A 13,655-nucleotide genomic window follows, 5' to 3' on the forward strand; every position below is an offset into this window, starting at 1 on the left:
GCTGGAGGAAGTGTCTGGAGAGAGGGCGGTCTGGGCATCTCTGCTTAGACTGCTGCCCCTGCGACCCGGCCCCGGATAAGCGGAAGAAAATGGATGGATGGATGGATGGAGTCTTTTTGTTTTACATTTGGGGCCAGAAACAACAACAAAACAGTTTCACATTTTGGAAATAACAGGCATATTCACTTTCTTGTCGGGAAAAGCTTAATATTACTCTTATACAATGAATATGTAGCTAGAGCTATATTAAACAAAGAGGTGCTGGTAGGCTAGCTGTTTCGTCATTTCTAGTCTTTGTGCTAAGCTAAGCTAAAAAACTATAATATTTTATGGCCCTTGGGACTCAGGGTGACTTTAGGTTCCACAACAATGGAAATTTCAGAACATAGCTCTGTTTTAGGGCACTAACTGGCGTCAAAGTGCTGATGCAGCATTAAGTGAGCATAGTGCAAATGCTCACAGCATTACAGTGCTGAAACGTGAAAATGAAATAAGACAGGTCATAAAAATAGCAGAAAATTTAAACAGCACAGTTCAGCACTGGCATCAAATCAGACATCTGTGAAATCTGCCACTTTTTCATGACTTAGCCTTCCGATCTGCATGCCTTGGAAACAACATATATACACTTGCACCAGAGGAAAAAAAAGTTGGCTTTGCTCATTGGGTCTTGAAGCTGTATTATCCACTAGGAAAAATAGTGAGATGATGATTCTTCTGTAAAGACCAGCCATCTGTTAAGTGCAGAATTCATTCTGACAATAAGTGAAAATGTCCAAAGCATGCCGCCTATCCCAGTTTCCTCAAAAAGAAAACAAGTCAAAAGATGAGAGCTAATGCAGAGTCAAAGTTTGTAAAGAACTTCTAGGAAGCATGCACCAATGCAGCCAAGTCTGAAGTGCAGTTTCAAACACTAAGGAGGACAAATGGAAGCAATGAGTGAGACAGGGCAGATCCTTTAAAGTATCCAGCAGCCACCAGCACCAGCACCTTTTTATCCCACTGCTGGACTTCTATTTATCACAAAGGGTAGAGATCCATAAAGAAGTGATTGGTACCCTGAGCTCCTTGCTCCAAGATCCTGTGAAAACTGCTTAGCTGAGAAGGAACAGCTGTGCCCTGAAAATATCAGAGATCGGTTGTGTGTAGTGTGGACAGAAGGTGACATTTGGTGTGCATGAGTGTGGGTTCACCAGCCTGGACACTATCTAATGAAGAGACACAGCTTCGTAAACCAAGAAAAGGCAACCATGATAAATAGGGCACTGAAAGACAGAAACCATGTGTCTCTGTATTTAAAAGAGAAGCAGAAATGAATTGTGCCTCTTTACTCTGTGTATTGCTACTAGTTTGGGAGTTATTTGTTAAAAACACATGGACACACCTTTATCTTTGACTCAAAAAAAAACAGGCTGAGGTGAGAGGCAGAGAAAAGTAAGAGGATGAGTCATGCTCTCTGACATATCAACATTACAAACATCATACAGGAAACAGGAAAGTCTTTGAGAAAGGCTGAGTCCGACTCACAAATCAGACAAGTTATTTTTTTTGATGACGCTTCATATTGTGACCTCTGGCACTGTCTTAAACTTTTTTGTAAAATAAATTTAGATTGGGACTGTGTGTGGTTGTTTCTGGGTGGCAGGGTTGTTTTTTTTTAAATCCAATTCATTCATGTTACTGTGCTTTTTTTTGCATTTCTGACTTTTCATTGACTTCCTTTGATGTGTGGTCAAATTGCAGACCACATCAGATAAGGAAAATTTTTAGACTGACTGAGGTGGGGCCTGCAAAGGAAACGAAAGGTACGGAATGAATATTTCAACACAAGTCAATGTAGAATTGACTGGGGTTAAATACGGTATGTACCTTAAAAGAAAAAAGAGACTAAGTCATTTCTTCTAGAACTTACTGCACACACTAAACACTTAAGACATGCTTGTAATGTTTTAAAAAGCTTTAAAAGCATCACTTAAATGGCTAATATTAGTTATGTTAAGCAACCTATAGTACTTGTGTAATACAATAGTGTTAGTGTGACATTGATATAAAGCTTCAACACTTCGTAAAGAGGTGGATAGGTCAATAAAGTGTTTGACCTAGGAGAATGAGTATTGTCTGTTCACAGCCACTAAAGTCTGAAAAAGCCGTGTGTTTTCAGTACTGCCACCAGAAGGAGTGTAACGTCACCTTAGGGTCCTTTTTTGCTGCCGTCGTCTCCACTGGAATGTAAAAGCTTGTTTCATCCTGCTCAGTGCTTCATCATGCCCCCTTCCAGCCTCTCCACCTCTGCACACCGCAGAGCCAGTCTTCAGGACGAGGGCATGCCCCACCCCACATCACTGACCACTAAGTGGCTGTTTCAGAAATCTAAGTGCCATTCAGAAAAGAATGATCAGTTCAAAGAGTTGCTTGTCAACACCTGGATATAAGGAGAGCATCTGGATGTTAGAGTAACCTGTGGCTGAGCTCTTATTCAGTAGAGGCAGAATGATCGCAGTAGGAGGCAGAACAGTTAGAAATTGTTTCAAAACCTTAAGTCAGTGTTAAAATATTGTGATTTTATTAGCCTATAGCTACATAGTTTGTGTTTCCTGTCTTATGTTGAAAGCAAGTGCCAACTTTCATGTTTATTTGTGACCTTGCTACATTTCACTCAGAGCTTTTAGCCACATTTCATGGCCTTCCCCAGCAACTGGTTCAATACTTAGGTTATAAAATGATATGAGCAATGAGTTTGATCAATTTGCTCAAATATATTTGTTTTGGGTGTTTTAAAATATTTTGTCATTGTTTACATTTTAAATAAATGTGTCTGAATTTTAAAATGTGAAATGTTAATGTTTCAAAGGGAGTTAAAGTTGCATGTATTTACATGCATGCAGCAGTTCATGTGCAGGTCGGGACTTCACTACACTGATTTGTCTTGGTTTTCTCTGAGATAGAAAGTGTGAGAATATCTGAGTCATATACTGTCAAATGAGTTACAACTATTATTCTGTTTGGAAAGTTGCCTTTGGCTTCATCTCTAGTAACACAAAACGCATAGCAGCAATTTAGTCACCTTAACTTTATCCTGATCTATTAAACCTTCATTTTGTATTTGCGATTTCAGGAACATTTGGTCAAACATGTCTTTGACTCAGAGCAACCGAGTAAACAAAGCAATGAGTCTGACAAAGATAAAATGAGTCAGTTTAAACACATCAGCCCTATGAAAAGGCCAGAATAGTGACATTCACTCTGCAGAAATGTTCAGTGCACTCTGCTGTATTGTGCAATGCCTTATAAGTTTTTATTACTCCCAACACTGAAAGAGTAGATCCCACTGAGAGTGGAGAAGGCCAAAAGAGGAAGCTTCTGTTTTTTCTACAAAACTCCAAACAAACTGTGCAAAACAGGACAGTTTTCTTCACTGAAGAAGCTGGTTGGTGTTCCTGTGCTTCCCTCTAGCATTCAGAGGATCACTGTACTGTGTCATAGAAGGAAACGTTGTACAGGGGTTTCTCCACTATAGGAACATACTGTAACATCTCACACTGAGTAATGTTCGTCACGAGTTCTATGTTTGTTTCCACTAAACTCAGCCTGCTTTGGAGGTGCATTCTGAAAGCTAAATTTCAGCACCCCTCAGGAGGTAGGACTAATAAAGTTCCAGGACTACAAGGCGGGAAGGCATGCATGTGTGAAGAGCATGTTGCCAGTAATTGGTTAAATGTCCTGTCTTCACACAACTATTAGTATCATATGTAAACTCACAGTTTATAGTGTGTGAGAGAGGAGCAGCCCCTTCCTCCTCTAAACAGAGACCGACAGAGAGAAAATACAGTGGAAAAACAAAGCAGGACGGTCTGTGTCAACCCCAAAGGCTATGCTTGGTGATGGTTAAGGGAAGTACGGGGTGCACTGCTCGTTAGGCTCCAATAGTGGAAATGCAGCATATGTACAGTATAGAGGAAAAAGTAATGAAACAGCCACAGTGCTAAAAAGCCTAATGAGAACCCTAAGAGAAAATATCTGCATAATTCTATATATAATATAAACTGAAAATTTAATGCAGTTTGGAAGCTGTTTTATTTACAGCTTTATTTATAGCACACATTAACACTGTAAATGTGCCGCATTTTTTGAAAAAGCTGTTCACCATAGTTCCTGCAAAAATGAATTTTTCACCCATAATAAATAGCTGACTATCTCTTTATAAAAGGTTTTATATTTTTTTAATAAAATGAAACTAAGAAATATATTCAGTTCCTTGTGTAATCTAAAATGTGAAGGATCCAACTAATCATCATTTTCTCCTCCCCTCACTTCGAGGGGGTAGCTTTACAGCTACAAAGGTCCTGATTGGATTTGATATAATCTGACAGGATAGGTCATACAGTTGTACCAGGTTGTCTCACACACACATAAATGCCCCCACACATACGGACGTGTACAAACACCTGTACACTCACACACAGGACCACAAGACACACCAACTGTGTTATGCATATGTCATAACAATGCAGTGTTGTATCCTGAATCTAAAGACGTATATAGGATTTACCTGACAACTTTTTGGGCCCTTTGGATGTGAACATAGGGAGAAGTAATGAAAGTATCCATCGCTGTGGTGCCCTGCTGCAGAAGACTGAACATGGAGAGAAGCAAGACCTGTCCAGCTCATCCAAGCTTGGTAGGAAACCTTCAAAATAATAAAAGTTAGCATGGCAAAGCCATTTGTTTATGTTGCTCATTTAATTATAAATGATCTATGTGTATGTACACAAATATATAGAAATAAAGTCATCAATAATAGAAGAAAGTATGACACTGATGCACCCTGGACGCATTACATAGACACAAACCAAAAACACACAAAGCAAGAACAGCAAAATCACAAATACCAGCTATCAAAATAAAGCATGTGCACTTAACCTGTATAGGCAGGTCTGGAAAAGCATTTTAAAAAGCAATTTAAAAGATTATACTGACTCTCCTAGGTATGTGCTACAGCTGGCAGATGGCTCATTGTTTGACACGACTGAAATTGCAGACGGCAACACATTTATGGCTAATGACAAATTTATACAGATCTAAGAAAAGCTACTTAACCCAGGAATGGACCAGTATGAATTAATAAAATGAAGAAACTGGCACTTTGAAATCTTGTACCCTGGGTGATACAGTTTTTCAAATCACAGCCAGGGGAGATGTAATGGTGTAATAAACATCCTGGCTAATTTGATTTGTCTGCTGTTGTGCATAAGCTTGGTGAGATTTGTACCCAGAAATTACAGTCCAGTTATAACAGGCTTATACCAGATAATCTTGTTATAGCCAAAAGAGTCAGGAACAATCAGTGTCTGAAGTCACTACAACTGCTTGACCATACTGATTCACATTAGAATTACATTCAGTTTCATAACACTGAATTTTTATCAAGTTTTTTTTGTAGAAAATGATCTTTATTCTTAAAATACACTATGCAGGGTATGCAGTTACCTACCTTTTACAAGTTCTTGTAAAGCTCAAAGCAGCACCGGGAAGCAGACACCAGATAAAACTCCTGACATTGATGCACTTTTCTCTTCCTCACCCTCTTTCACCTCTATATCCCTCTTCTCAACTCCATACATCCCTCCATTTGCTTCTTTAGTTCCTCCTGGCCTCCTTGTGTTCAATGCCATTCCCAGCAGGGGCAGCCTGGTTTCGGGTCGGGGTGGTGGGACCCTGGGGGTGTGATCCTCTGTTTGCCAAGGCCCTTCCCAGTGTGGCAGCACAGCTCGCCATCAACCGCATCAACAGGGACCCCTCACTGTCCTACGCTGCAACGTTTGACTATACTGTGCTGCAGGTACACACCTGACCTTAGTATTCATCAGGGCACAACAGTGTTAACATACATGTTGTAAATTATTGCATCATTACAGTTTAATATCTACAGTATGTGCAAAGAGAGCTTCTCTGCGTTAGCTAAGGAAGCCATGTCCATAAGCCATGGTCAGTAATTTGTCTGATTTTCCTAAGATAGCACCACTAAGCAAAAGTAAAAGCTAAGAGAGAGAGAGACTTCTGGGCCAAGTGAAGGTCGAGGATTGATCAAATAAGGGAAATGGGGTTTTCTGTGGCTTGGAACTAGGGTTTGACTCAAAACAGCATTTATAACTGGGAACTGGTGTAGCATTGACACATTCATGGTTGAACATTTGATTTTTCTGTACTTCCAGATGATTTCACGACCGAGCTAATGTGAGAATTCATACAATTCAATACAGAAGCTCCCGTAGTGCAGTTCCAGGCTAGGTGTTACTGACTGAATACTGCCACTTTTCAGGAACCATGTGAGACATCGAGGGCTCTGGAGGCATTTGTGGGTTTCCATACCAAGGCCTCAGGGTACATTGGACCAGCCAACCCTGGGTACTGTGATGCTGCTTCAATGCTGAGCAAAAGCTGGAACAAAGTAAGTGATGTTGCAGTGGGAATGGCTACTCAGATATTTGCACATCAGAAATACAATGAAACAATTGTTTTCCTGGCTTTTTCTTTACCATATTTTCCTCCAGGCATTGTTTCCTTGGGGCTGTGTTGGCTATGAGTTGGATAATGTTCGGAGCCACCCGACCTTTGCCCACACCATGGCAAGGCCCACCTGGGTACTGCTTCGTGTCATGAACTACTTCAGGTGGGCCCACATCGGCATCATCTCTTCCTCAGAGGACATCTGGGTGGAAACAGCTATCAAGGTGTGAATTTTCTATTTGCATTTGTGGTACTATAAAAACTACTGTTGGTTTCCAGTAGCTACCTTGATCATGATTTTTTTTTAATAAAGAGGAACCCACACTAATTTGCTGGGACAAAATATTTGATCAAGAAGCCAAGACTACTTAAATGCTCAGAGGAGTTATTTTGTACATTTGCTTCCTCTTCTTATCGTTTCAACAGCTTGAGCTCATTTGACTGTGTGTGTGGGCTGTGTGCTGCGTCTATCTTGTCCAGGTGGCTGACTCTCTGAGAAGCCATGGTCTGCCGGTCAGACTGGTCAGCTTTATGGAGAACACACCTCAAGGCATCAGACGAACTCTGACAAAGGTCCGCAAGATGAGAGAAATACGAGGTCAGTATGGATTTGCCAGAATACAGCTGATCAGTTATGTGTATCTGAATGCTAATGGATGTATTGGACACTTTTCCCTTGCTTTCATCTCATTTACTTTTTTACTGACATTGTTGGAGTAAATGTGGTTCAACTGTAAATTATCCTTAGTTCATATATCTTAGAACCAAATCTAAAGTGTTGATTAAAAAGAAAAACTTACTATAAACTTGCCATAAAGTGTAAAGGCACTGACCACTGACTTATGAAATTCAAAGGTGACACTTTAAATAAAGGACTGTTGATGTAAAACATCCTTTTAAACTATAAAGTATGTTACAAACTGAGCTTCCTGCTACTGCAGCTTCTACTATAGCTAATATTGTTAGTAGAACTGCTGGTCTACAGCACTGAAGCATCCATTAGTACATTCTTCGTTGTTAGAAATGTGCAACCTGATGTACAATGTTTTTTCCTAGTTGTGATCCTCTGCATGCACTCAGCACTGATTGGAGGTGGAGCCCAAAAGCTGCTCTTGGAGATGGCCTATGACATGCAGATGATTGACGGCTCCCTGGCCTTTGTGCCCTATGACACCTTGCTCTACAGCCTGCCATACCGCAACACGACCTATCTGACTCTGAAGAGCAACAGCAAACTGTTGAGGGCCTATGATGCTGTGCTCACCGTCACCATTGACTCACCCCAAGTGTCATTCTATGAGGCCTATAGAGAGGCCATGGACAGGGGAGAGGTGGCAAAGACGCTGAAGCCACAGCAGGTGATTTATTGAACTGCAGACTTTGGGAATATAGGAATTTAATAAGAGGAATCTTGAGTGTGCCCTATTGAGATTACCTTCAGTAAAAAGCAGATGAGGTTGACATTATGGTGCATGTCCTGCAGGTGTCTCCTCTGTTTGGCACCATCTATAGCTCGGTCTTCTTCATGGCTCATGCGGTGCACCGTGTTTGGCAGTCCAGAGAGGGGATGTCTGGAGGAAGCCTGGCACAACACACCTGGAACCTGGCCTTCCAGGTCCTACGAGGACTGAAAATCAATCACACTGTGTTGAAAACAGTCAGGAAAAACAAATAGAAAAATACTTCAGTACAATTTGAATGCCTGGTTATAACTTTTCAATATCCAGAAACACCAAAACAATAAATGAACCAAAGCTCATAAAAAGGACAATTATAACTACATTGCTTACTATTGTTGCAGGGCTTTAGCCACCCAATCAAAACCAATGGCTCCGGAGCAGCTCTGCTAGACTACCTCATTCTGGATACAGACGGACTCTCCTGGGAACTGAAGCCAACATACAGGTGTATGAACACTGATACTTAGTGTACGGCTTATAACAGCTGCAACTTGGAGATAAATGAATAATCACTAATAGAATAAGAACTGTACCCCTGCGGCATATTCAAAGAAAAGTCTAATAAACCAGCAAATGAATAATCAGTAATAGAATAAGAACTGTACCCCTGCTGCATATTCAAAGAAAAGTCTAATAAACCTAACATACCGATTGAATTGTCAGGATTGACATGGAGGCTGGTGTTGTGCGGTTCCTGGGTCGAGACATCCACTTCCCTCACAGCTATGGACCGAGGAAGGACTCCATCTGCTGGTTTACTCCTGGAGTCATCTGCACAGGGGGTGAGGAATAAAACATATATGGATCTACTCATGCTGGTTGTTTTAGTTCACTATGGGCATTGTGAAGTCTGACCAGAAAATATTGGTGCACAGTACTGCTGCTAAATTCATCTTTGATCGTTTAATTTTGAGCAATTGTGCAGTAGCCATCCAGAGACTTTAGACATGCTGAGTCATGAACTTTAATTGCACTGTTGTATTCACTTTGTTTCTTCAAAAAAGGTCAATAATACTTTAGATTAAAACTCTGCTTTTCCTGTTTCAGGTGTGGATCTCTTCTCAACCATCAGCATGTTCCTAGGGACAATTGCCTTCTTTGTTTTTGCAGTGGCACTGATTTACTGCATCAGGTACAAAGTCTTCAGGTCATATCGTTTGGCCTGAAAGGTCTGTAATATGAATACAAATTGAAATCATTATTTGTAAGAAATTAACTTGTGAGCACTTTAGGCAGGTTGTTCTTAAAGGTGTTCTTGACAATTCATCACTTACTGTCCCTCTGTCTCTTGTCACCTAGGAGACGCATCAATCAGATTCAGCTGATTCGGGGTCCAGACAAGATATTATTGACCCTGGATGATGTCACATTCATAAATCCATTGCTTAGTAACAAGGTCAGCCTCTGTCTTCTTCTGGAACATTGTCTTTTTGTTAATCTTAAGATTATTTCATACTCTATGCAAGCTGCCTACATACTGTAAAGCTGCAAACACAAGGCCCATGCAAGTATTTTTAGTACATAAAGAACATGGTGCCATCACTTTCAGAAACATGCAGAACTAGAAAACTGATAAAGAACAAACTAAATATCGTGTCACAACCTGAGCTTCACTCCCTCCAGAAGCTGAGTCTGGACAACAGCAGGACCAGTGGCATGAAAAGTGTGTCAGAGCACAGCGCCACTTCGCCAGTCTCCACCCAAACCCCAGCCACCTACGAGAACTCCAACGTTGTCATTTATGAGGTGAGATACTCAGTTTGATCTGTACAGTGCAATGACATCTTCCTTCCTAGTCCTTTCTAAATTGTCAAAACCAAGGAACAAAACAGGCACAATAGACAAAGTGAAATGTATTTATCCCACTTTTGGAGCCTAAAAAGTACATTTGGCTTGTTTGATTTTTATTGAGCCTTTGTATAGATACTTAAAGTGCCAGTGGCATGCTGTGTTACGGCCTAAGGCATGGAAGGACCCAAATATGTAGACAATATTCAAAATAGTTCTATTAGAAATTTTATAAATACTGGACAAGAAACTAAAGGAAAAAAACAGAGTCTGAACCTGAAAGGGAAAAACAAAGAATGCCAAAGCTAAAACTAAACATCTTGGTCAGGGAGCAAGGTAAAAGAACTAAAACCAAGCCAGAGAAACTAATCAAGGAACTACTGACAGACAAAAATCCAAAACACAAAGGAACAAACCAAGCTAAGCCAGGGCAGGAACAGGCATGACACAGATGAAAAAACTTACAGGAGTACACAAAACTGGCAGGGTGTGGTGAACGATCATAGCAAGCAGAATGAACCGGCAACAGGCTGAGAGAAGGGAGGAGAACATATACACAAGAGAGCAGAGGATGATGAGGAACAGGCAGCTGAGGCGACACAGGACAGGAAGTCTAACCAAAATAAAAGCACAAAACTGGAAAGAAAACTGCAAACCGTAACATGCTCATTTTGCTTGTTTTCAGCCATTTAATGTTTAATCAAATTAAATCAAATTTTATTTGTATAGCACCAAATCACAACAAAGGTCATCTCAGGACCCTTTACAGAGTAAGGTCTAGACCTTACTGTTATCACTATTATTACAGAGGGAAAACCCAACAAATCCCCCTTGAGCAAGCACTTGGCAACAGTGGGGAGAAAAATGGGGAGCACCACCTCCTTTCCAGTTTTCATGATGCCTGCTTTAGGGAGTGGAGCTGCGAGCTGTACCATGGGCTGTACCCTTGTACCTCCTGGGCTGTACCTCCTCTGTTTCACTGCCTTCCTTTTCAGAGGGGCAATGGTATCAAGTGTATTACGCAGGGAGGCTGCATAATAATCTTCGGTACCTCTAGATTAGCCTGGCACCCATCATAACTCCAAATAGTTTGTAATTGTTTCAGAATCAGAGAGCCAGAAAATCTCTTCCTTAAAACGAGAGGACAGTTTGTGAACACGCACAACTCCTGATATTTTGTACAAAAATGAAAACTGCTACAATTAAAATCACAATGTTTTCAAATGAGGAGGTAACAGCACTTGATGTAGTATCTAGAAATGACTATAAAGGAGCTGCTTTTTATAATGGTTTGCCTCCTCCAGGGTGATTGGGCATGGCTGAAGAGACTTCCTGATGGGACATTTAGCAGCCTCAACCCCAAAGCCAGTAATGTGTTTGAACTGGTATGTAGACAAGTTGGCAAAAAATATTGAAATGTTCTACAAAATGCATCTACTGTCATTTTATTAACAAAATATGAGTCATAAAGCTAATAACAAAAACTAGCATCTTAAACATGAATGTATTATGAGAGCTGAACTACAAGATGGTGCCCACTTTTCCCACTGAAAGCTACTTGTGGTGATGTACCCAGCTCTGTTAATACATCCTTGATCCTAAAGTACCATTTAAATAAATGAAATATGTGTCTGTCTGCAGATGAAAGACATGCATCATGAGAACGTTAACCCCTTCTTGGGGTTCTTTCATGACTGTGGCGTATTCGCCATTGTAACTGAGTTTTGCTCCAGAGGCAGCTTGGAGGACCTGCTGCTGAATGAAGACTTCAAACTCGACTGGATGTTCAAATCTTCACTGCTACTGGATCTTATTAAGGTGAAATAGATTAGATTTGAGATGCCTGTGAGCAAGGCGCTAAGTACAAAATGTTTGATTGTTGCTTATAAGTATATGAGATAACAAAACATGAATTAATTGAGTTTTCTTTACATGATTTGGAAGAAAGCATTTCTCAATAAGTTATTCTTAACTATTAAAGGTGTAAAAACTGAAAACACTCCTAACTGTTTTCTTTCTAAGGGTATGAAGTACCTCCACCACTGCAGCGTGCCCCATACTCGTCTGAAGTCCCGTAATTGTTTGGTGGATGGGCGTTTTGTTCTAAAGGTCACAGACTATGGCTACAACAAGGTTCTGGAGGCCCAGAGGTTCCCCTACATCAAACCACCTGCAGACGGTGAGAGAACTGAACAGATTATGATGTGAGCCAGGGTCATGTGTTTTTGTTCTGGTGCAGATTGTTTAAGTTGTTAGCACAAACCGATGCAGTTCTTTGTGTTCCAGAGTTGTTGTGGATGGCCCCTGAGATCCTGAGGAGCGGGCAGCCAGGGCTCCACGGGACTCTCTCGGGTGACATATACAGCTTCGCCATCATCATGCAGGAGGTGGTGATCAGAGGGCCTCCGTTCTGCATGCTGGACCTGTGTGCTGCAGGCAAGACGACAACCTGACAAACCTGAGAACGCAGGATGAGAATAAACTCTAAAGATTGTTTAGTTTAGAATTCTTACAATTTCCAAAGTTAAGCTGTCCAAGGATTTTTATACACATATTGTCCAATTCAGGCAACACAATTCAGAGCATAAATCCAATATATTTATTTAGATTATGTTCTGGTTTAAACATTTTTTTTGCCTCAAGTGCCAAATGCAAATTTGAAACTAAAATCCAAACACCCCTTAGAGGAAAAGCATTTCATGGTTCCCAGAGAATGAATCCTAATGTCTTTGTTGATCCTAATATTTCTCTTTATTTCTCTGTTTTTTTTTTTAGATATAATAGAGAAGCTCTGCAAGCCTCCTCCTCTGTGTCGCCCAGTGGTCAGTCCAGATTATGCTCCATTAGAGTGCATCCAGCTGATGAAACAGTGCTGGAATGAACAGCCGGAGAAGCGACCCAGCTTTGATGACATCTTCGAACAGGTAATCAGGTTTGAAAATCATTTAATTCAAATCAAATCAAATCAAATTTTATTTGTATAGCGCCAAATCACAACAAAACTCATCTCAGGACACTTTACAAAGTAAGGTCTAGACCTTACTGTTATCAATATTATTACATAGGGAAAACCCAACAAGTCCCCCTTGAGCAAGCACTTGGCGACAGTGGGGAGGAAAAACTCCCTTTAACATAGGGAGAGAGAGGAGAGGGGAGGGGCGGAGAGGGGAGAGAAAAACTCAGAGCATCATGCGGCACCCCAGCAGCCTAGGCCTATAGCAGCATAACTAAGGGAAGGCTCAGGGTCACCTGATCCAGCCCTAACTATAAGCTTTATCAAAAAGGAACGTCTTAAGTCTAATCTTAAAGGTAGAGAGGGTGTCCGCCTCCCGAACTGAGACTGGGAGTTGGTTCCATAGGAGAGAAGCTTGATAGCTAAAGGCTCTGCCTCCCATTCTACTTCTGTGGACTCTAGGAACCACAAGTAAACCTGAGAGCAAAGTGCTTTGTTGTGATGAAGCTCTATGAGGTCTTTAAGATACGATGGAGCCTTGTCATTAAGGGCTTTGTATGTTAGGAGAAGGATTTTAAATTCTATTCTGAATTTTACAGGGAGCCAGTGGAGAGAAACTAATATGAGAGAGATATGATCTCTCTTGCTAGTTCCTGTCAGTACTCTGGCTGCAGCATTTTGGATTAACTGGAGGCTTTTTAGGGAATTATTGGGACATCCTGATAGTAAAGAGTTACAGTAGTCCAGCCTGGAAGTAACAAATGCATGGACCAGTTTTTCAGCATCACTTTGAGACAGGATGCTCCTAATTTTTGCAATATTGCGCAGGTGAAAGAAGGCAGATCTAGAGACTTGGCTTATATGTGATTTAAAGGACATATTCTGATCAAAGATGACTCCAAGGTTCCTCACAGTAGTACTGGAGGCAAGAGCTATGTCATCTAAAG

At 40.9% G+C, this 13,655-nt stretch overlaps 1 protein-coding gene and 1 long non-coding RNA gene across 2 annotated transcripts in view; one reads left to right on the forward strand and one right to left on the reverse strand.

The window, feature by feature from the left end:
* Positions 1–2,146: 2,146 nt before the first annotated feature.
* LOC109973868 (uncharacterized) lies at positions 2,147–5,571 on the reverse strand. The gene is made up of 3 exons (XR_002276886.1): positions 5,492–5,571; positions 4,550–4,687; positions 2,147–2,370 (listed from the first exon to the last, which is right to left on the reverse strand). It is a non-coding gene; the product is annotated as an uncharacterized LOC109973868 (long non-coding RNA).
* A 75-nt stretch (positions 5,572–5,646) lies between these two features.
* gc2 (guanylyl cyclase 2) overlaps positions 5,647–13,655 on the forward strand; it is a 16,133-nt gene continuing 8,124 nt past the window's right edge. The window contains exons 1-17 of the mRNA XM_020623710.1: positions 5,647–5,839; positions 6,320–6,448; positions 6,552–6,731; positions 6,988–7,105; positions 7,564–7,865; positions 7,991–8,122; positions 8,309–8,412; positions 8,631–8,749; positions 9,015–9,099; positions 9,267–9,363; positions 9,591–9,713; positions 11,060–11,140; positions 11,397–11,573; positions 11,778–11,934; positions 12,042–12,182; positions 12,449–12,457; positions 12,531–12,679. Of these exons, the coding sequence (XP_020479366.1) occupies positions 5,666–5,839; positions 6,320–6,448; positions 6,552–6,731; positions 6,988–7,105; positions 7,564–7,865; positions 7,991–8,122; positions 8,309–8,412; positions 8,631–8,749; positions 9,015–9,099; positions 9,267–9,363; positions 9,591–9,713; positions 11,060–11,140; positions 11,397–11,573; positions 11,778–11,934; positions 12,042–12,182; positions 12,449–12,457; positions 12,531–12,679 (2,277 nt within the window). The 5' untranslated portion in view covers positions 5,647–5,665. The remainder of the gene's footprint in view (positions 5,840–6,319; positions 6,449–6,551; positions 6,732–6,987; positions 7,106–7,563; positions 7,866–7,990; positions 8,123–8,308; positions 8,413–8,630; positions 8,750–9,014; positions 9,100–9,266; positions 9,364–9,590; positions 9,714–11,059; positions 11,141–11,396; positions 11,574–11,777; positions 11,935–12,041; positions 12,183–12,448; positions 12,458–12,530; positions 12,680–13,655) is intronic.

The sequence above is a fragment of the Monopterus albus genome, unplaced genomic scaffold (assembly GCF_001952655.1).
Source record: "Monopterus albus unplaced genomic scaffold, M_albus_1.0 scaffold308.1, whole genome shotgun sequence".
Classification (NCBI taxonomy): Eukaryota; Metazoa; Chordata; class Actinopteri; order Synbranchiformes; family Synbranchidae; genus Monopterus; species Monopterus albus.